The following is a 25042-nucleotide window of genomic DNA, read 5'->3' as shown; positions in this document are numbered from 1 at the left end:
TTTCTATCATTATGAGTTTATATTGATGAAATTGTGTTTGTAACTGATGATCTATCCAAGCCCCTCAGTCACATAAAGTATGGACCTACTAAGAGCTTCATGTTTTAGAATCACGAGGAGACATTGTTTTCTGAGTGTTTTTTAACATGAGGAAAACAAGAGCAGAAGCATAGTTCAATAGCCGGCTATCAAGCATCTGAAAAGATTAACGCACCTCCCCTTTCTGAGTGAGTCAGGACTTAGCTAAACATTTCTAGACTTACTATATTTGATCGTAGTGTTTGTACAGCCGAATAGTTGCCCCCTTTCCCCTCTTTTTGCTTCCCTGATAATAATAAGATCGCTTGTGGCATTAAATGAGTGCAAGATAAACAGAAAGGCCATGAGCCTGATGCGCTGTTTCCTTTCTTTCCCCCCCATCCTCCCTCCTCCCAACCTACATTTCTTGGCATCTTCCCACTCTCTGTTTGTTAAGAGTTTTGACTCTGACGTAAAGAGCTCGCAGCAAGTGACCCCCGTGGCAAACCTGTAAAACATTATACAACATGAATAAGAACTTTCTTATTAGATCTGCAGCTGGCCGAGTGCAGACATATGGCAGCAAGGATGTTTTGGAAGAAAGGCCTTGCCTGACAAAGAACCCAGTCTCTTGAATAAAGGTTTACACTGGCACTCCTTGATGTTTATAATACCTGATGCCAGGGGCAAGACTCCCCCCGCCCCCCTTATATTGTTATTTTACTGTTTAAGCCCCATCATTTCATGGGTTGAGGTGGCTAAAATGTCGAAGCGGACATTTTATGTGTGTCTGTATAACTTAAAAAAAAAAAAAAAAAAAAAGGGAAACCCACAAAACTTTCTCAGGCTCTGCCTGCCCAGCTGTGAGTGCTCCATCCTCTGTGGCCAGACTCTGATGGAAAGTGAGGGAATGTGTGAGAATGAACCAGCTCTTTCTGAGGAGGATTAAAAAATGATGATCCAAGGGTGCAGAGGCTTTGGAATGCCCAGGCAATTTTGATGGGTCCTTTTTTGGTCGTCGTTGTCATTCTTTTTAATTGTGAATAGTAACTCTCAATTGCTGGACATTTAGGTTGGGAATAATTTGCACCTGAGGAAGTTGTCACATTAATTTATATCTGATTTGGTATTTCCCAGTCTTTCATTGCAACCCTGCTTTCATTTCATTCCCTTCTCAAACTCCAGCTACTAACATTATGAAGAACACTAGTAGGGTCCATAGGCTTGGCTGCCATCAGGACTGATCTGTGGGTGACCAGCAAGGCGATTAAGGGTCCCTCCCCTCTGCAGGCATTTGCCTTGGCTGGCCTGGGGCCTGCGGGCTGGGGGCAGCTCCTGCATTGAGCATCTGCCCCTGGTGGTCAGTGCACGTCATAGCAATTGGTCATCCCAGCATTTGGTCGGTTTCCATATTAGGCTTTTATTATATAGGATGGTCACATTTGGGGAGCTGCACTAAAAAACACTAGTGTTTAGTAATACGTAGTGAATTTTTCTGATGGTAGCAACTGGGAGGAATACTGACACTTTGAATTACAGACACAGCAACAGACAAGCTGCATCTAGTGACTAGTTTAGGTAAATGAATGAAAGCTGCTTCTACTACTGGGATTATCCAGTTCCTTTTATTATTGGTTCTTTGTATTCTTGATGATATTTATAATGTTCAAAATCTTTGACACGGCCATTACCTTCCTAGACCTTATTGCACCTATAATAACTTAGTTACAACTTATTGCTAAAAATTGAAAAATTGAAGAACATTAGAAAAAGACTTAATAAGAATAATACTGGAAGTGCTCTGAGTTATGGGAACAATCTTTTTTTTTTTTCCTGATCACTTAGGTTTTCTTGTCAAAAATTATTGGTAAAAAAAACTCTTGGTCAAGACACATGCTTGTCACATTTTGTTGATTTCATCTATGAAATCAGAATGCGGGTCTGAAAACTGTTCCAGGGCATGAAAGTCATGGCTGGAAAGGTCTTGGAGATCATCCGATCCAGGAGTCGTAAATCTCTAAAGCTAATCTGTCAGAGGAATCATGTGGCCAATCACTGAGCACAACTGGTCTACTCAGGTTTCCCTAGAAAGAGGAAGAGACAGCACAGCTCGGGTCAGGCTCTTTTCTTTGCCAGGTGCTACCAATACCACTTCAAGTATATTTTTATTTTGTTCATAAGTCATGGTGAGCCCCGTTAGGTAGTCTATATGCCCAATTTTATATTTGAGAAAATGAAGACCTATGTTGTATGTGTTGAATTATATCTCTCCCTTCCCCACCCCCCCAAGAAAAGATATATTGACATCTAATCCCCAGTACCTCAGAATGTGACCTTATTTAGAAGGAGGGTCTTTAAATGGGTAAACTGGACTTTACTGTAATTCATTGGCACACCCTTCTCCAGAAACTGGAAATAAGAGGCAGAGTATACGTTTTATGAGATACATCTAATGTGAGTACCCAACAGTAGATTAAATATAATTTTTCAAGGATTGCATATGAGTCTACAAATGAATATTAATGACTTAAAATATTCTTTAGAAAGAATTGGTATTGTAAAAACATACCATTTAAATAATTCTCCCTTTCTTTTAAAGTTAAAATTAATTAGTAAATTAAAAAGAGAAGCGGACATGCCTCACTAAGCTCAACAAATTAAAAAAATGGAACATCAATCAATCAAATCCTCCCCCAAGCCTTCTCATTTGGGTGCATTAATTAGAACTACGCTCTGTTCATTTTAAAGAAAATAACCATGTTTTTAAACACCTCCATGTAGCAGAAGTTCTGACTTGATTTAATTAAAACTTTATAGCAAATCAGAATTGGGATCCTGAAAATGAAAAGAGATTTATTGTTGTCTGGTTCAGAGTTCAGCCAAAAGGAAAAAAAAAATCACTCTTCCTTATCATAATCCAGAGGACTGATCCTTTGAAATGTCACCCAGAACTAGGCCAACAGGATTTTCCTTATCAGAACATATTTCTGATACCCACGCAACTCTCTCCTTAATTCCTATTGGATTGGTTTCTATTTATTTTGACATTCCAAAACAAAACTGCTCCATTTGTTCCAGTAACCTCAGAAAAACCAGTGCCTTTTGTGTCAAAACACTGAATTTCTATGAAAACATTTTCTATATGTATTTTTGTAGGAAAGTTTGCAGTACATTAGGAACAGTTATTTTCTTATTCCATCGTTATAGACACAATAAAGTTTATTTTCTGTGAAGAGACGTAATCATAAATTTAAGAAAATTCTCCATTTCTGATGCTGAACCTCATACTAAATTTACAAATTGCACAGTCAGTAGTTTAAAAATGACTTCACAACTTATGTTTCTTCAAATCACAACCATTACATCAGTAAGAAAGCACTTTTACGTTTGTTCTCTCATTTGTTTTATTATAAAATTCCTATAAGAGGGGTAAGATAATAATTACTGCAATTTCACTTAGAAACTGAGGCGCAGAGAAGTGAAATAAATTTCTGAAACTCACTTAAATAGCGGAGCCTAGATGTAAACCTTAGTGTGAAATTTGTTCCATTGGAGAAAAAAATTGCACTATAGCAATTTATCTGAACTTTGTGAAGTATAGCTGCATTAGGGAATTATTGTCAATTAAGACATTGGGAAATTGTTAATATTTGGACAAGAGTCATACTTTCTAAAACAACTAAGAAGTTAATTGAACAATAAGAGTGACCATTACCAGATTCATTTTAAAGGAAAATTCTTAATAATCTTTAAATTATTTATTCTATGTCTTTGGCTTCTATTTTTAATTAAATTTTAAGGACTATGAAATAAGAGCTTTTTAAAAAATATATTTTGCATCCCATACCCAAGTCTGATTCATCTACAGCCTGAGGTTGCGAGGTGGATAGACTTATAACTTTAAGTACCAACATATTCCATTGAAATACAAATAGCAATCAATTTATAAAGCAAATGCATTGAAAACTTTAAAGAATTTTATTTTTAATCAATTTGTTTACTAACATATTCTCTGAATAGAAAATAATTACACATGCAATGTCATCTTTTATCTCTTTAAAGAGATAAAAAGGAAATGATAGATTTATAGGACAGAAAGGACAAATATTAGCAAAAAAAAAAGTGGTAACAAATATGAAGATAGGATACTAGGCAATTGTCACATTCTTATTTAAGACAGAGTAGTTCATGTGTATACTATGTAGATACTTAAAAATTTTTAAATTGTATTTTAGTAATTAAAATTACTACATCAGCAGCATTTATTTGGAATCTACAATAACAGGGCTGTTTTGTGTGTAAAATAAGTTAGACAAAGTCTCTCATCTCTTGAGTTTACAAATTAAGATTTACAACATTGATGTGGTTAGATATGACAGGTCAATGACTGGCATTCAGTGAAAACGTTAGCAATACTGACATGAGAGACAAACATTTGAGTTGAACAGCCACATTGATGTCAAGTTTCTGTGTATTAGTTTCTTCTTTATGGAAAGTTACCCGAATCCGCCTAAAACAACATATTAAGTGTCCCATGCTGCATTGAAGAAACTTCCAAACATACTATAATTATGCTATTAACTATTACTTAAGCCACATGTGTCAAACACAAGGCCCGTGGGCCAAATCCAGCCCGCCAGGCCTTGCAATGTGGCCCGCACCGCGCTGTCATCACTGCACTCCGCTGTCAGTTTATGACATTGTCAGTTTATGACTGTTCAGTAAACCATTCGGCCCGCGATTTAGGCTGGATTTTAGATTTTGGCCCCTTCTCTGATTGAGTTCGACACCCCTAACTTAAGCTATGCCACTGTTTTCTCTTTTTTTTTAATGATTTATTTTATTTATTTATTTATTTATTTATTTATTTATTTTAAAATATATTTTATTGATTTTTTACAGAGAGGAAGGGAGAGATATAGAAAGCTAGAAATGTCGATGAGAGAGTAACATCAACCAGCTGCCTCTTGCACACCCCCTACTGGGGATGTGCCCGCAACTCAGGTACATGCCCTTGACCGGAATCAAACCTGGGACCTTTCAGTCCGCTGACCGACGCTCTACCACTGAGCCAAACTGGTTTTGGCAATTTTTATTTTATTTTTAATTATAGTTTACATTCAATATTATTCTGGATTAGTTTCAATGTGCAGTATATTGGTCAGACAAGCATGTACTTTATAGAGTGGTTCCCCTGATATTTCAAGTATTCATCTGACCCCATAAAATTTATGGCATAAATAGTTATTAACTATATTCCCTATGTTGTACTTTACATTTCTGAGACTATGCTGTAATTACCATACCACTATTTTTATTGGATTGGTACCTTTCTCCATGCTCTCTCATTATCTTGGGATTTCAACATTTAAGTAATTTACTCATTAATTCTGGAGTATTTACTAGGTGCCAGGCACAGTGCAAGGCCTGGTAGATGGCAAATAGACCTGGCTATCAAAGAGTTTTCATTTTTTTAAGATAGGTATCTATATATCTAAAAGGCTAATGTGCTATTGTCTGACCATCTGACCAGTTGCTGTGACATGCACTGACCACCAGGGGACTCAATGCAGGGGCTGCCATGATGCACACTGGCCATTTACAGGGGAATGGCACTGCACACCTGGTGCCCACAAAGCAATTCTCGGCTTCCCCCAAATGGGACACAGGCTCTACCACCACCCCAGAGCAATAGCCCACCAAATCACAGCTGACGCTGCCAAGACCCCATAGCGCAAAATGCAGCCCACAGCCCAGCCTGGAAACAGTGGCTGTGGGTACCGGATAATGATGCCACATGGCAGTTCCCAGCATCCTCTCCCTAGCAACCAGCCTGCTTGGAGTTTCTTCAGCCCAGGAATAAAAACAACATTAAGTACACACTCATGAAATATCCCTTTGGTTCATAACCAGCAGGTAGAATTAATATAAGTGGAAATTTTTCTACTTGATTCCTAAGTACGATAGTTAGTAATAGGAATAACAATTACCACGTGAATACCACTTTCTACTGGAAATAAACCATGCTTGTTTTTATTGTTTAATAAAGCTAAAATATATTACACAAAAAAAACAAGTTAATTATAATGTTCTATGCTATCCCACAAAGATTTCAATAGCACATCACAAATTTAAATAGAGATCATGAATCTCATGCTTATCAATTTTTGTAATTTTTCTTAAGGAGCTCCTTTAGTGTGGGATGTATACTGAGTGGCCTGATTATTATGATCTCTGAATGCATATATATATATATATATATATATATATATATATTAGAGGCCCAGCGCATGAATTCAATGAGTTCAATGAATTCGTACATTGGTGGGGTCTGGCCAGCCTGGCCAGGGAGAGGAGACATGAGCAGTTGGCTGGTCAAGGGGACAATTTGCATATTAGCCTTTTATTATATAGGATATACACTGAGTGGCCAGATTATGCGTTCAGAAATTATAATAATATGGCCACTCAGTGTATGTGTGCATAAAGGTGTATGTGTGCTTATTTTACAAAAATAGCTTTATTGGGGTATAATTTATATATAATAAAATTTACTCAAAGAATATAATTGATTGAGTTGTGTATATATGTTGTTTTTCATGGTTATGGGATTATTACTATCTTATTCCAGGCATTTTCTTCATCCCCCAAAGAAAACCTATGTCCATCTGTGATCACTTCTCAACCCTTCTCTCCCCCCCCCCAATCCCACCCCCACTAATAACTTCCAGTCCCAGCCAACCACTTATCTATTTTCTGTCTCTATAGGTTTGCTTGTTTTGGACTATTTTCAATAAAAGGATTAACACTATTTGTGGTCTTTTTTTATTGTTACCGATTATAATATTTTGAAGGCTCATATATGTTACATCATGTGTCACTACTTTATTCCTTTTTAATGACAAATAAATTGTGTGGATATACCACATTTCATTTATCCATTGATTAGTTAATGGGCATTTGAATTGTTTCAACTTTTCTGTTATAAAAAAAAAAGTGCCTATGTACATTCATGTTCAAATTTTTGTGCAATATAGTTTTTAAAAAATATATTTTATTGATTTTTTACAGAGAGGAGGAGAGAGGGATAGAGAGCTAGAAGCATCAATGAGAGAGAAACATCAACCAGCTGCCTCTTGCACCCCCCCTACCGGGGATGTGCCCGCAACCAATGTACATGTCCCTGACCGGAATCGAACCTGGGACCTTTCAGTCCGCAGACTGATGCTCTACCACTGAGCCAAACCGGTTTCGGCTGTGCGATATAGTTTTACCATGTTTGTTTAATTCATGAGTTTGAATTGGATAAATGGAGCATATACATAATGAAAAGCAACCTAATGAAATAAAGTGTTTCTTTACATATTACCAATATAGTTGGAATGTTACGATTTTGTCTTGAAGGGAATCCAGATCGGTTAATGTATGTGGATCTGTTTCTCATCCATTTCCAAGGCCTTTACTGTTATATATTTGTTTTCCTGTCTTTGTTGATGCTCAGAGGGGGAGAGAACAGGGAGAGGGCAGGAGAGAGAGTTGTTTTACATTTGTATGTGTCTGCTCAACTAGAACTCAATGATCAAACTTCTGTGTCTTCAGAATGTTGAGGCAGAGGTAATTCATCTCCAGAATCCTGTACCTCTTCCAGGCAGGAAGAGAGGAAGGCAGAAAAACAAAGGACATAAACCAGGGTAGTTGATCCCTTTTTAAGTAGGTTTATTTCTTCTTACTGTGACTTTTTTTTATGTATGTCTGAGTCTTCTACTCTTTTCAAAACATTTAGTTCTTCAATTGCAGTTTATATTTAACATTCTTTCTTATTAGTTAAAGGTGTTTCACTTTGCACAGTGATCCTCCCGATACTTTCCGTAACCATCTGGCACCATACTTAGTTATTACCATATTTTTTACGATACTTCCTGTGCTGTGCTTCACATCCCATGATTATTTTGTAATTACCAATTTGTACTTATTAATCCTTTCAGATTTTCACCCAAGTCCCCAATCCCCAACTCTTCTGGCAATCATCAGTCTGTTTGCTGTGTCTGTAAGACTTGCATTTTTTTTGTTTGTTTGTTTGTTCATTTATCTTGTTCTTTAGTTTCCATATGTAAGTGAAATATTATGTTATTTTTCTCTGACTTAATTCAATTAGCATAACACACTCTAAGTTCACCAGTGCTGTTGCGAATGGTAAGATGAAGTTCGTTTTTATGGCTGAGTAATATTCTATTGTAAATACGTACCGGTAGCTTTTTAATCCAATTGTCCAATGGTGGGCTCTTGAGTCGTTTCCATAGCTTGCTATTGTAAATAATGCTGCAATGAACATAAGGGTGTATATATTCTTTCAAATTAGTGTTTTGGGTTCCTTTGGGTGTATACCCAGAAGAGAAATTGCTGGGTCATAATGCAGTTACATTTTACATTTTTTTTTAGAAAACCCACCATACTATTTTCCATAGTGGCTGCACCAATCCATTCCCCAGCCCTGGTTGAAACACATATGGGAGGCAACCAATCAATGTGTCTCTCTCACATTGATGTTTCTCTCTCTCTCATTCTCCATTTGTCCCTTCCTTCTACTCTCTAAACATCAATGGGGAAATATTCTTAGATGAGGATTAACTATATATATATATATATATATATATATATATATATATATATACACACACACACACACACACACACAGGAAATTATATCCTAATATCCTGCTTAAAAAACAATCCCTTTAGCATAAGTACAGTAAATCCTTAAAAAAAAAAAAAGAGGTGCCACAAGAATTTAAAAATGAAAATCATATCCATTTTATTCATTATAATTTGAATCAACCCCACATTATCTAAGTCCTAACTAGTTGAGTCCCCTTATTTAATTTTCTTCTGAATAAATCAGTCAGTCATTCTTTAAACAAATATTTATTGATTCCCTTAATTGGTGTCAGGCACAGGGCACATAGCAAATCAGACCAACAAGGTTTCTGCTGTTCTAAAGCTCATTTCTAGAATGGGAAACAGACAATGAACAGTACCAAAATAAACAGAATCATTTTAGATTGCAATAAATGCAGGAAACAGGCAGTCATGCTGAAGAGTAATGGGGGAAGATAAAGGTAAGGCTGGCCTCTTGTTTTCTCCCTTACCCCAGTACTTAGTACCTAGTACCAAGCTCAGCCCAGGGTAGGTGCTCAGTATGTTTTTGTTTATATTTGATGGTTAGTTGATCAAATGGATGGATGGATGGATGGATGATTGTTCAGTCATGGAAAGTGTCTCTAAGATGTTATTTGAAATGAAACCCAAATGATGTGAGCTAATAGCATTAAGAAATGGGGAAATTTATTCCAGGCAGGATAAGTAATATCTAAGCCTTGTAGGTTATTTCAGTGAGTTCAAATTTAATTGTAAAACAAATGAGAGGCTATTGAATGGTTTTATAATGATCATCTTCATAAAAATTATATGAAGGGGCTAATATTATTACTATTACATTTTACAAATGAGGAAATTGAACCTATAAATGATAAAGTAATTTAACCAGGTTCATGGGGCTAGTAACTGTGAAATTGGAATTTGATTTCAAGAAATTTTATTCTGGAATCCACAATGTTATAAAAAGACTCAATAAATATAACATGTATAGTAACTTGCACAACAAGACCTGGATTGTTAAACCAGCAAGGAAAAAGGAGGCTGAAAAACAGAGACCTTCCAATTAAATGGATTCAATTTTTAAACAATTTTTAAAACATCTCTTACATTGACTTACGAATGGAATATATAGCATAGTAAGAACCAATTCTGACTGACTTTGTCTTTTGAGGTTAAAAGTATCTTTGTGTAATAAGTTATAAACTGGATTATTTTAAAGGAGTGTAGTGTTAATGAACTTTTTGAATATAGGGAACTTGCACAAAATAAATATTCTTTAAGTTTATAATAGTAATAACTTGAAATAGGGAAATCATTGCAAACTCAAGCTGGGCAGTCCAGTTTGGCTGTGCTTTTCAAGTTGAGACTAGACATTGTGTAATTTATTGATTCTTAAGAATTGAATTGGCTGTCTTCTAAGGATACTATCTAGGGCATTTTGTACATAACCTGGAGCCAGACACAGTATAAGAACAGTCATTCCTCTTTCAAAAAAAAAAAAAAAAAAAGGAAGAAGAAATGAGGGCTAACAAGAAAATCACCCTAACACTCATGGTGAAATACTTAATATTTCAAGTAATGGTTAGAAGTAAGAAAAATAAACAACATTTAATTGTATGCTTCCTTTAAGAAAAAAATCCAGGGAATTTGCAATTTAGACACATAATCAAATAAGCAAGAGTCCCATCCGCTGTATATTATTGATTCAAATTGACAAGGTCAGTGTTAAGTTGATATATCACTCAAACTTCCTCTTCTATAACCCAAAATGATGTTTTTCTAATAGCCACTGTTAAGCAGCTATTTGTCTATTTTCTTGTGTTTCTTTTTTCCAGATTCACTTAAGTTCTTTTTGTTTTGCCTTTAATAGAGGCTCTGGTACATAGTAGTTGCTTTAAAAAAAAGAAAAAAAAGAAAAAGAAAAGAACAAAGTAAGTAGTAAGTCCCTCAGCTCCGTGCTTGAGGGCAAGAACAAAGGCAGAGGAGAACATAGTAATGCTTTAACACCTGCAATTCTACCTACCTCAGTTAATAAAATACAATTTCAGGGCATGCTATATGATTCCGTTTTTCCCACTTCCCTTTTCCTTGTCACATCATATCATATTCTAATTTATATTCCTTCACCCTTAGAGTCCCACGTAATACGTCTGTAAAGGAAATAAATTTCCAAGAACACCCCCCCCCCACCTCCCCACTCCCACCCCTGCAAAAGAATACTAGTTGTAGTACAAACAGACTCATAAAATCACTTTCAATTTATCACATGGATTCTGAAGCCATGAAGGAGAATGGAGGGGCTGCATCGAATCTGGGGGCATAGATATACTTTATCTTAACCTTGAGCTAAGAGAATACCTCCAGGCCTTATCATAAATTATTCCCAGAAACGTTTAAGAAGCTGAGGATAAAATGCACAAGTTTTACTAGAACTCACTAATTAAAAAAATGGTGGAAGTAAAGTAATCTTGGCAACACCAAGTTCAGAGGAAAGAAGACACCCAAGGGACTTGTAATGGGGTTGTGGCACATATTGTTCTCTGCCACTTTAGTCAATCTGTCCTTTTTTCACTCCTCCCCCAAGTGGAATTGTTTATGGAAGGGAAGGTAGCATGGAAGCTTGTCATGTTGCTGAAGATTTTGGCATTGATGATAAACGTGGATAAGCATTGAATAAAATAAGACTTTAAAATTTTACAGAAAGCATTTTTTTCTTTTGGTTCTTAAAAATAAAACCTAACATTTGATTCTGTTATTGGAAAACGTTTAAGTATGTTTGACATTATTTGAGTATATCAATCTACTTTTCAACCCTAAGTTTTTGAAATTTATCTACAGAGCAATTATTTCCAATTCAAGTTTATTATCCTAATCAAGATAAGTATAAAATTATGCCTACATCAGATTTCAAAGTATGAAAGTCAGAATGTAAAATATCTCATTTATCCTTTTAAAAAATATTATCTGTTGAAATGATAATGTATTGGATATATTGAGTTTAAGAAAATGCAATATTAAAGTGAATTTCAACTGTTGAAAAAACGTGGCTAAGCATTGAATAAAATAAGACTAAAAATAGTACAAAAGACATTTTTTAGAAAAATGTAACCTTCACATTAAGAGAAAATTGTATAAAAATGAAATCAGTATTTTATTTCATTTATCAGATTTAAGATGATTCAACTTAAGTCACATGAATTATTGAGATTTAATTTTAAAAGGAACAGTATTGGTTTCTAAGACCTTGTCTAAAAAAAAAATAGATGATTTAAGTAAAGAAGTTTCTTCTGATTTAGTTCATTTTGTTGCTCTATGTAACAACTTATAAACAGTAGTAATATTTTTATAAGTCTGTAAATGTATACTATTTGAGAATCAAAGTAATTTTCTTATTTTCAGCACACATTATTAATTATAATGCTACAGTTTAAGAAATTGTATGTTGTTTACACCATATACAATATATGAGAATGTTTGATAAAGAAAAACTCAAAACTTTCCAAATGCAAGACCTCATACATCTTGTTGAATTACAGTTTTTGCCACAACTGAGGCTATGTCTGGATTTCATTATTTTCCCTGTGATTTCCAATTTTTCTTCTAAGGAAATATCAATTTTATAGATAGTCCCATGAAGTTGCCTTGGTGAGTCTGACTGAGGTTTAATAATTTCTTAGGGAAAATAGCCTTAAATGAGTTCTTCCATGTGGTATTGCATAAAAGGAAACTGAATATATAGGGAAACAGAAATGTTAGCATGATCCACTCTAAAAACAAAAGGTAAAGATATAGAAATAGTAAATGAGACCTTTACTTTTAATAGGCTTTTATTCAATTACCCAAATTGGCAGAAATAATACATGAGATACTGTGAAATACACATGTATAGACACATTCAGTGCTGCTCAGAGATTTGAATTTCACCTGAAATAAAGTTGATAGAAGAAATAAATTAAAGCCATAACTTTGTTTAATGTTTCACAAGAAAACTGCATTTTGTTTTGCTGCTCAAAACTTAAAAGATTTTTTTATTGGGGTAACATTGGTTAATAAGAATATTATATAAATTTCAAGTTTACATTATAATTTGATATCTATACTCTATTGTGAGAGTATATAAATTTCAAGTTTATAAATTATATAAATTTCAAGAAATTTATATAATATTATTAACCAATTTTACCCCAGTAAAAAAAGCTTTAAAGTCTAGTTTCCAAAAAAAAAATAAAATAAAATAAATAAAGTCTAGTTTCCATCCATTACCATACTATATTTGACCCCTTTATCCACTTTGCCCTCCTCGCACCCCCCTTCCACTTTAGTAATTACCTTTCTGTTGTCTGTATCTATGAGTTTGTTTTGTTAGTTTTTTTGTTATTTTTTTGTTTTATATTCCACATATAAGTGAAATAATATGGTTTTTGTCTCTTTTCATGTTACTCATTTCACTGAGCATAATGCCCCCAAGATCCAGCCATGTTGTTGCAAATGGCAATATTTCACTTTTTTTATGGCTGAGTAATTAGTTGATTATATACTAGTGGCCCAGTGCACAAAATCTGTGCACTCGGTGGGGTCCCTCATCTCAGCCTGGACCCTCTTGCAGTCCAGGAGCCCTCAGAAGATGTCCGACCACTGGTGGTCATCCTTAGTGCTGCTGCATAGGTGAGAGAGATTCCTTCCATCACCACTGTGCTTGCCAGCTGTGAGCCCAGCTTCCAGCTGAGTGGTGCTTCCCTATGTGGGAGTGCACTGACCACCAGGATGCAGTTCCTGCATTGAGCGCTTGCCCCCTGGTGGTCAGAGCGCATCATAGCAAGCAGTAGTTCTGCTGTTCAGTCAATTTGCATATTAGCCTTATATTATATAGGATCATATAATTATCCATTTTTATTGTGGTCATTTTAGAAACATTTACATGGATTTTGTGGGTGGTTTCTTTTCTTTCTTTCTTTTTTTTTTTTTTTTTGTAGTTTAGTTTGTTTGCTTATTTCTTCAAACCTATTGATTGCTTTGGAATTTGCTTTTGTTTCCAATAGATGACATACCTGAATATGCAGGTCTTTTCCATGTTGAACAGACTCTCACATTGCTTTTCCCTCAAAAGATCTTTTCAAACATTTGTTATTTATGACTTTGTCTTTTCCTACTTTTTATGCCTCTGGAAGATTTCTCATTTTTGCATGCCTCTCTTTATCAGGATTGCCTACTAATGTTAAAATTTGGATTTTCCAATTGTTATTCAGAAAATAAATCTGAATATGACTCCTTAGACTCAGTAGACTTTATGGTCATGACATGTGTTACATGTTACTCTGAATAATGATGCATGGTTTTGTATTCCTTATAAATTTGATAAGAATTTGTAAATTGTGTATTGGCATGGTCAAAGAATGGGGTTCTCCCATTCTAACTTAATAAAAGTTACCAAAGATGTCATGTAAATTAAACTTTTCTTAAGTACAGTAGGGAGAAAAAGTATATAATTTGCAGCCAGCTGACCTAATTTTTTATTCAGTTTATTGGGGTGACATTGGTTAATAAAACCATATAGGTTGCACATGTACAACTCTATAACACAACATCTGCATACTATATCATGTGCTCACCACCCAAAGTCAAGTTGCTTTCTACCACCATTTATTCCCCCTTTACCCTCTTTACCCTCCCCCTAACCCCCTTTCCCTTTGGCAGTCACCATACTGTTGAATGTGTCTTTATTTATTTATTTATTTATTTATTTATTTATTTATTTATTTTTGGTATTTTGGAGTTGTTGTTGTTGGTTTTTTGCTTAATTCCTTCACCTTTTTTGCCCAACTCCCTTTCTCCTCTGACAGCTGTCAGTCTGTTCTCTGTATCTATGAGTCTGTTTCTATTTTGTTTATCAGTTTATTTTATTTATTAAATTCCACATATGAGTGAAATCATATGGTACTTGTATGTCTCTTACTGGCCTATTTCATTTAGCATAATCCATGTTTAAGTACTGGCTTGTTCTGTTACACAATTTCATCTCTTTTAATTCAATTTCATATCCATAAAATCAGGATCATGTGTATGATTTAGAAAGAAAATAACGGGTAAGAAAAGCATTTAGAGAACTGTACAAAAAATGTTTCTCAAAATGTGTTCCATGGAAAACCATTCATCTCTTTTGAAACAAAGTGTTTTATGATCAAGTGCTTTTGGAAATATTTGGTTGAACTAAGTTCCTTTGCTTTAGGACTCGCCCAAATGCCAGCAATGTTAATATGTGGGGCCATCCCAGGAGTAATTATATTATGCAGAGTTTCACCAGCTTATTTGACTCTATTACCATTTCTCTATAAAGTTTCAACACAAGGTTGATGTGATCGCATTATCAGCAGTACCAATAAAAGTACAAAAATTCTATGTAATCAAGATAGTCAAGATATTTTAAGTAAAAATAATGGAAGCTTTGTAGCATCAGCGGCCACATATAGGTTTAGAGTAATGATTGCAATTATGATAACAGGGACAGAAATAGAATTATGGAAACATTCTAAACCGGAATGTGGGAACATCATTATCTGAAATAGAAGCAGAACTTGCACTAGACAGGCCGGGCTTTCAAACGCCAGCCTATTTGGATTTCTCTCTTATTTGAAGTTTTCTCATTCCCTAATATTTATAAAATTTTTACTGGCTGCTAGGTTGGAACCTGAAGCGTCAGTATCAGGGATTTATTCTCTGCCTAATGGATGGAAAGGAAAACATACCCTTTAATTTCAGTGTTTCAGTGCTTTGCTGTTTTCAGGCTCTCCATGCTTACTCAGGAGAGTCTATTCTAAAGAATTCTTTTTTTTCCCTGCCAATATGTCTGAAGAATCAAGATGAGGATAATGGAAGAAAGCTAAACTTTTCTGAGAATGATAAAAGCATATTTGTATTCTGGGAAAGATTATGAAGGCATTAAAGGCTGGGATCAGTAAGCTGAAAGACTTACTTCCTTGCCCCACCCCAAGAAGAAAGGACAGAGGGGGTGATGGCTGCCAAAAAAAAACACAAACAAAAACACCAAAAAACAAAACAACAAAAAGCTTTTGTAATACCCTCGGAGATTGATGATGAATATTTCTGTGGCTTTTCATGCTATTCGGTGTAATGTAACCACGTCCTGTTTCCTTATGAAATTTTCAGTAACATCCCCATCATGTGATGCCCTGTAGAGTGGGGTGGATTTGGGGTTTGGGGTGATGTGATGAAGGGTCAGGGGTAAAGATGGGCTGTAGCTGAGAACTGAGGCTGCTAATGATCTGGTTTTCCCAAAGGAAGCTGATGGAGTCTCCCAGTTTGTAAATTTCATTTTAAAGGAGGTTCAGTCTTTTTCGGTGCCATTTGTATTAGGCGCCAAATGCCAAACGCAGTATAGAACCCAGGAGGGTTGGATGACAATGTGTGAGAGCCTCGGGGATTCTGTTAACACCTTTGGCCTAAGGCCAAAGCCTGATGCAGCCATCCAGTGTCCAGTCTGTGCAGAGTGCAATGCAGTTTGGGCTTCTTGCCCCATGCATAGCAAGAGGAAAAAGGAAAAATACACCAAGGATTAAGAGCTATTCCCGTGCAAGGACTAGACAGGAGCTAAACTGGCCCAAACTGTCAATCACAGATCTTCCCAGGCCAGAGCACTGCCATTCAGTAAGCCCTGTGGGCAGGGAAGTGAGCACTCCAAACCCATCTTTCCACATGGAATTCTGGAAAGAGAAAACATACATAGTAAATACATGAAAAAAAAAAAAAAAAAAGTATGCAAGGGAAGAATCCAGAGAGAGCCTGCCAGGGGCAAAGGAGCTGTAATTTGCTTATCAAATTGAAAGTTCCATGCATAGCATAGTGAGTGGTGTTAAAAGCTAGCCTCTGCTCTGATGCATTTTACGACTTTGAAAACAAAACACATGTAAAGGGCCAGCGAAAGTGTGCTGTGAACTATGACTAATATAAGGAGTGTGGTCCATGCTCCACCAATTCTTGTTGCTTTGAGTGAAATTGAGCAAGAGTTTGAGGAAGGGAGAATCCCTGGTCTATTAGTTTATCTCTAGAAAGTGTACTTTGTAATTTTTTAAAAATGTATTTTATTGATTTTTTTACAGAGAGGAAGGGCAAGAGATAGAGAGCTAGGAAGATCGATGAGAGAGAAACATCGATCAGCTGCCTCCTGCACACCCCCCACTGGGGATGTGTCCACAACCAAGGTACATGCCCTTGACTGGAATCGAACCCGGGACCCTTCAGTCTGCAGGTTGACACTCTATCCACTGAGCCACACCAATTTCTGCTGTACTTGGTAATTTTTAATTAGTGAAGCTAATGATTCACTTTTGGACCATTTTATACCAGTGAAAGGGAATAAATGAAAAATATGTAATAATATACGTATGGCCAAAAAGACCCAACCCTTTTTAAAATTTTGGCTTAAAAATAGTACCATTCCTACTCCCTTCACACAGTCTTTGCATCTTCTGTTTGCTCAGCCTGGCCTCTCTGTTCTCCAGATATCTGTGTGTCTGGCACTCTCGTTTTATACAGTATCCTACTAAAATACCACTCTTTCGGAAACGACTGCCTTGATATCCTATATAATAAAAAGGCTAATATGTAAATAGACCTAACAGCAGAACGACTGGTTGCTATGATGTGCACTGACCACCAAGGTGCAAATGTTCAGCAGGAGCTGCCCCCTGGTGGTCAGTGCGCTCCCACAGGGGGAATGCTGCTCAGCCAGAAGCTAACCTCACAGCTGGCCAGCACAGTGGTGGTCCTACTGCTGGCTTAGGACCGCTCCCTAAGACGTCAGTCAGACATCCCCTGAGGGCTCCTGGACTGCACAGGCCGGGCTGAGGAAACCTCCCCGCTCCCCGCACCAAGTACACAAATTTCATTCACCAAGACTCTAGTACTTATATAAATTGGTTCTGTTCCTAGCCCTTACCCGCCATTGCCCTACTTCAAGCTTCTTTACAGTTTTATCATCACTTGGTATATCCTTTTTGTTTCTTTATGTTTGATCTCCCTTCACCTGGATTATAAGAGCCAGCAGAACAGAGATGGCTCTTAGTTTGTTCACTGATCTGCGTAGGTTTTTCCTAGAACAGTTTCTTGAACATAGCAGTCATACAATAAATGTTTGTTTAGTGATTTATCAGGATGAAATAAAAAGAGGGAGTTGTGTGAGAAATTTTATATCTTTATGTGTATTTTTATACATTTTCAAATAGGTGTTTCAGTAATTTTCCACAAGTGCAATAGGAGAATCATTTTCCTGAGAATAATGGGAGAACAAGAGTGGTGACTGTCACTTACATCATTACCCCTTCTCAGATCTGAAACTGTTTGCTTTTTTAAGTGCATGCAAAGAATCTTTTTTAATAATCCTAGTTCTCTTGCAGCTTTCATCTCTTCGATGATAGCAAGGGTAATTTTTTTCTTCCAAGATGCCCCTAAAGAAGCATTTTTAAATAATATATGCCAAAAAAAAAAAAAAGGAGAAAATAGCAGAGGGAAAACTGTATAAACAAGGAAGGAAAATATTTTACCTACAGAAACATACTTTCAATTATCTCCGTTTCTCATGCTATTATTAAAAATATCTCTGCTTGGATGGAACCGTTTTGTTTCCAGGCTGCCTTCTCCTTTGCTTCTCTTGTGAACTTTTTAAATTTTGCGTCTGGCAGCAGTTTTGTTTTCCTTGGCACTCAGTACTGTGTAACATACTGTTAGCCGAAGGCTGTGATGTAGAAATTTATTATTAAAAATAAAAGTGAGGGAGAGAAGAATTTATTCCATAAGGATAAAAATGACAGTGTCAAGGAAGTTAGGATTTTCAAAATGCTTTATATGACAGATTATATTTCTTTTCAAGGAAGTATACTTGTTTCATAGGAATAATTATAAGGGTCTTCCTTTTGCCTATCCTGATATTAATGGGGGATGAGGAAAGAGAGTGGGTTTTGATTTGTTGGTTTTTGTTTTTTGTATTTTTGTGGGGTTTTTTCCCCAGAGAATTTCTTCCTCAGACGGAAAGATTTTTGTTAGCCATATATAGGCATAACCTTGGTGACCTATATACCCCAAACCTTCTGGTAAGATGCTTATTAAAATGTCATTACTCAGAGGATTAATCATAGTCAAATAGCTATGAGAGTATCTTTTATAGATGGTGAGAGACAAACTTTTTTTTCTTTCTGAATTAAGCAGCCATATACTTTTTATCAACCAGAATATATTTCCGTTTTCTCTTTTTAAATAATTTTTCCAGTCTCTGTGTCATTACTCTCCCCTGTTTTTACATCTCTAGCACCTTTCTATAACTAATCTTAAAATCATAACTATTCCTCCTCCAAAAACAGTATCGTGTCATGTTAATAAAGGTTGTCTCTTTTCCCAGAATTGTCTGGATATCATGCTGCTACTCGTTGATCTTGAAGGCTTAGCCCAGATGAGTTCAATTGCAAAAAGAAAAGAATAATTCCACAATTTCAACTTCTGTTCCTCATTGTCCGTGACCCATTTATGTCTTTTATCTAATCCGATGGTAATGTCAGATGGCTACTTTGGTCATCTGCAATTTAATACTAATCCTACCTGCTTGATTCACAGGATGTTTTGACTTTCTCATTGATATAACATCAACATCAGTTTGTGCTTAATTCTGAAATTCATTGACTTCATTGTGCAAGCTCTCCTCTTTACTGTTTATTAGAACTGACCCATTATTTTCATTTGTCTTAATCATTAGTCCAGGGAATGGGGATAAAGAAGAGTCTCTGTACCTCCTAAAACACTAGCCCTGTGGTTCCGCTTTAACAGATATATGTACTATTTCCCAAAAGCTTCATTTTAATTTAAATAAGCTATCATATTCAATAAGTCAGGCAGTTGAACCACACTGTGAGGGTTTTCTTTTCTGGTACAGCTTTTGTTTGCGTTTACATTTTTTTTATTGGGACAAAATATACATAACAGAGAATTGACCATCTTCAGCATTTTCTTCATTTAATCAAAAGTATATATATCTTTACATTTAATATTATTTTGTGTTAGTTTATATTTCTTTTTAGGGAATACTGAAAACAGTCTGCCTATTTTAGTCTTTGGTTCATGCTCTGAGAGCAGTGTTCTTATGCAGCAAAATAAATTCCATATGCAAATAGGATAAATATTCATATGCTATCATGTGCTAATATGAAGCGAATCCTCACTTCCCCACTCTCCACCCAGCATCCCATCTGTGCCAGGTCTGGAGACGTATGAGGACCCTGACATCCTATCCAGCCCGCTGCACCATCTCTTTTTCTTTGCATTTAAAAAACATATTACAGAAAAATAACATAACAAACCATATACACCAACTGAAATAATTAATGCTGATTTTTGGCTTCAATTATTTTAATTCATAATAGAGTTTAGCTGTTAAAGCCCTTGTGTGATTTCTTCAAGTGCAAAGGGAAAAACACCCTATTGATTTCTGTTGAATAAGAGCATTCCAGTATCTCATTTATCACTTCAGAGTTCATTCCTTCTTAAATTATATTTTACTTTGCATACAGATTTTTATAACTTGGCATTACTTTGAAGAAAGTAGTAATAATATACATTTAAAAGTATTACCACATGCTTAGTCAACTCAGATCATGAAAATATCTATAATAATAAAAGAATAATATGCTAATTAGACCTGACATCCTTCCAGACAACCTTCCCAATGAAGCCGGGGCTGCAAGGGAAGCCCGGGTCCTGGGTGCCTGCTGGTGGCCAAAGGGAAGCCCGGGTCTCAGAGGGAAGCCTGTTGATATTTATCCCTTAAAGCCCAGGTCCCAGATGCCAGAGGGAAGCTGGTGCTGGCAGCTAGAGGAAGGAAGGCCTACTCTTGCATGAATTTCATGCATTGGGCCTCTAATAATATAATAATGATATTAAAATATCTACATGTATAAAAGGCTAAGCCACCATCTGACCATCCAACCCACTTGTAGGTATGATTCACAATGACCACAAGGGGGCAGACTCTCAACACAGAAGTGCTGAGCTGCGGTGACTTGGCAGCAGCAGTTCTTGGGTGACGCACCCCGGAACCAGAGAGGAGGGAGCCCAATTCCTCACGAGGCCCTGTCATTTCACCAAGCTGAGGGTCCCCACCTGCTGGAGGGACCCAACTCACTCCACAGATGCCCTTTGAGCCAGGGCACTGCCCCAGGTATAGCCAGCCAGGGAGGGACCACAGGAGGTTGGCTACAGGGCATGTCTAACCTGTCTTGCCAAGTCCACCTTCTTATTAATTTGCTCTCAATGTGCACAAAGTCCATGCAGCTCAGGGGAAGGAAGACCTACGCTTGCACAAATTTAGTGCACCTGGCCTCTAGTAGTCCTAATATATAAAAAACTCTGGGTCCGTCACATCCACAACAACCTGAGGCTCCCCCTGATGCCAGGCTGTGTGTACACCAGGCTCTGTGGGTGGGGAATTGTGGCAGCATATACAGGGACAGGGGAGGCAGGACCAGTATTCACCCTCACTCACAACCGCACACACGCACAGACACACACAGCGCCCACTAGCTCACAGCCATTTCTCCCTTTCTTTCCCCCTTCCCAGCTCCACCTCAGATCTCAGAGCCTCTCTCAGAGTAAAACAAGCAGACTGGACCTGAAGAGTCCTGGATGGAAGGGAGGGTAGACAGAGGGTAAAGTGGCCCCTACTGGCCCCAACCCCTCCCAGCCTAAAAGGAGGAAGAGGGCGACAGGGAGTCAGGGAGGCCTGGAGGACTGCTAAGAAAAACAGAGACAGAGACTGGGTGAGATCAAGCCGGCAGGGGAGGAGAGTTGGGGGTGATCAGGCAGGCAGACAGGTGAGCAGTTAGGAGCTAGCGGTCCCAGATTATAAGAGGGATCGGGCCTAAACCGGCAGTTGGATATCACCCAAAGGGTCCCCAATTGGAGAGGGTGCAGGCCGGGCTGAAGGAACCCCCAACCCCATGCACAAATTTCCTGCACCAGGCCACTAGTAGGATATAATTCCTTTACCCTAAATCTCTCCCATTTGTCTCTTGTATAATTCTGGGAAAATAATTATCTCTGATAGATAAATTTTGGCCAGTTTTATGCTTCAAAGGTAAAAGTCAGAATTAGAAAGTAAATTTTAGGAGGTTTATTTTATAAGTCCTGGTTTGTTAATTAACAAATTTATCTTGTAGTAAATGATGGTGCAAATGAGTCTATATTTATATGTAGTTTTTTCACTTCCAGTAAAATTACATTTTTAGCATGAGTCTACTGACTGTTGATATTTATCCTATAAATTGTCCCTATCTGTAAATTCTCCCAGTTATCCACTAGGATTATGTTTATTTGAATTTTTAAAATACTAAACTCTTAATATACTGAAATATATTATTCATTTACTGCAGATCTTTCATCAATTTGTGATAACATTTGAAGGTTTTTATATAGTGGATCTATTGATCCTTTGTGGGTTTTTTTTTTTAACAAATTAGAAAATCTTTCTACATTCTAAGGTATTATATGCCTGGATTTTATTCTATTTTATACTGATGGTTTCATCTTTTTAAGATGTAAATATTTTTATCTGTCTAGAATTTATATTTGTTTATATTTTATAAGGTTCAGTCCAAACAATATATTATTATTATTATTTCATTTGTTGAATAACTCATCAAATACCCATTGATTTTTTAGTTTTCTTTTTCATATATTTTGCTACTTGAGTTCATTTCAAAAATAAGGAGATGAATACATCTCATTCATTTATATTTTGACTCTTAAATCATTATCCCATAATTCAGTAAAATATTATATTATATTTTAATGACCACTATGATATTTTTATATTTTCTAATATTTTTCTGATTCCCATAAGTTTTTTCTCTCAGATAAAATTAGGTTGTGTCTTTTTTCTTTATTTTCTTGAAAAGTACAATTTTGGCTGAAATTGAGTTAAACTTGCAAATTTCTTTAGATAGAACTGAACACTTGAAATTTTTATAGAATTCAGATTTCTTCATTTTTTTGTAAGTGCTTATCAAACATTTTTAAGAAATGTTCTAAGGTATATTATTTCTTGTTGCTTTGTCATTACATCTACTGAAGTCATGTGGTTATATGGAGATAATAATGTATATAAACATGATGTATAGTCTACCTTATTAGTGAGCTAGATTATTAGTGGCAGGAATATTCATGAGTAGTGAGTGTACTGGACTCTAGCACGATTTCATGCACCGGGCCTCTAGTATGTAAAAAAAAGCTTAACATGGTTTAATGTCTGTTCAGAGTGTTCCTTACAGTGAGCTGTAAAGCTATCCATTAGCACACTCTTTTTGTCACACAGTGATACCTTCAAAACTACTAACAGTTGAAATATTACCTATTAAACCAGAAGTTTATTACTTTGTGTATGTTCATTTATTCATGATGACTATTGAATTCATTACTATTAAAACATACATTTCAAAAGCCTGTTCTTTAAAGAAATAGTAAAAATGTTTGTCATGTAAAATAAGTATCATTTAATTAACTGTAATTATTTTATTATCTTTCAGCTCCTGGGGCATTCAGAATGGGACCACAAGCGAGGGCCAAGAGGATCACAGGTAGGGTATTTTCTTTTTCTGTTTCTTTTTTGCATTTTATTTTTAACACTTTGAGCCATGAGATTTCTAAAACTCAAAAAATAAATAAGTAAATAAGAATAAGTAGAAAGAGGAAGAGACAAAATAATCATGCCATTTGTTTTTGCTTAAGTTAGCTGTAATTAAAGTCTGGTTTCAAATCCCAAAAGCAGAGGCCAGTGTATTCCTCTTCAGAGCTTTCTGGCATCCCAGATCAGCTGTGTTTTTATGAATGCAGAGTTTATACGCATCTTGTCTCTGCCAAACACATTTTGATCAGCAGCTCACTCTCTTGATTTTATTCACTTCCTTTGATAATTTTTCTATGTATTTCTTCTTTTCTCTATCTTCCTGTGTTTGGTTAAATATTTTGAAATATAATCAGACTAAACCCTGAACTAATTACAGATTTTGTCTGTAAATTAAACTGTCTTCGTCGTAGGGAAATAGAAAGATGAAAGGACCTGTTATTTTGAAAAGAAACAAATTCTAAACCTTTCTATATTACCAGACTGTTTTCATTGTCTTACTTGATGTCTTAGGCAAGGAGAAAAGCTTCCATGACGCATTTATGCTTTTTAATGACCTAATTAGACAATGTGGATTTGTTTTTCTTCCATAATTACTTTGCCTGACAGAATAAAGGCTGAGTTTTTAGCTTCAGAAAATTATCTCTCCTCCCAGGATAGTTTGTGAAGAAATATAAAAATTATTTATTTCACAGCAGCCTGTGTTTATCTGATGATAAACATGCCAAATGAAAATGAAGTAGATGGGACATGTTTACCTCTGCTGCTCACATTTTGCTCTTGACACTAAGAAATACGGTTAAAAGAGAGTTGAATGGGCGATACTGTCTATGAAAGTTCATTGTGGAATGTGAGATTCTCCCAGGTGTTTGACAGCACTGACGTGGACCTGTGCAGTGATTAAGTTTGCATGGTTAACTATTTAATTTAGGTTTCTGGGAAAATAAAACCAAGTCAGTCCATTGTTTCCAGTTGTTATTATAATAGCTGTAGTTTTACTTTTGTTCATTATCAATTTGACTAGTAAATCCAGGTACATTAGGATTCCCCAGAAGAATGTATGTCTTGCTTTTCCTACCTCTCACTTCTCCTCCATTTTCTCTGGCAGCAACTCTCCCTCTGTCCACATCAGTAATGCTAAAGGCCCAGTGCACGAATTCGTGCATCACTGGGTTCCCTCAGACTGGCCCACAGAATAGGGCTGATACCGGCTCTGTGACATCCCCAGAGGGGTCCTGATTGCAGGCCAGGCCCAGGGACCCCACCAGTGCATGATTAGGGCTGGGAAAGGACGCAGGAGGTTGGCCAACCAAGGAGGGACCGTGGAAGGGCTCCAGGGTATGTCCAGACTGTCTCACTCAATTCTGATTGGCTGGACCCCAGCAGCAAGCTAACCTACCAGTCAGAGCATCTGCCCCCTGGTGGTCAGTGCACATCATAGCGAGTGGTTGAGCAGCCTTAACATATTAGCATATTACTTGTTGGTTGAGCAGATGACTGGATGACTGGACACTTAGCCTATTAGGCTTTTATTATATAGGATTTTTAATCAGAATTTACTGCAAAGTCGTTAATGAAATGATGAAATTAATGTATGTTAAAAAATTTGTGATTCTAAAGCAATAAAAAGTAAACATGAGCACAGGTAAGAAATGCTGCCATGGTTTCTGGTTAATGCCATCAAAGACATGT

General features: G+C 36.4%; 1 protein-coding gene across 1 annotated transcript in view; it reads left to right on the top strand.

Annotated features, from left to right (window-relative positions):
* The window catches only part of PDE3A (phosphodiesterase 3A), a 249689-nt gene that overhangs the window by 125417 nt on the left and 99230 nt on the right, over window positions 1-25042 (top strand). Inside the window, exon 2 of the mRNA XM_084877193.1 lies at window positions 23253-23303. Within this exon, the coding sequence (XP_084733319.1) occupies window positions 23253-23303 (51 nt within the window). The remainder of the gene's footprint in view (window positions 1-23252; window positions 23304-25042) is intronic.

Source organism: Pipistrellus hanaki (genome assembly GCF_964339955.1).
Source record: "Pipistrellus hanaki genome assembly, chromosome: 3".
Lineage (NCBI taxonomy): Eukaryota > Metazoa > Chordata > Mammalia > Chiroptera > Vespertilionidae > Pipistrellus > Pipistrellus hanaki.
The sequence above is the reverse complement of the archived record's forward strand: the minus strand, read 5'-3'. Positions and strand labels throughout refer to the sequence as shown.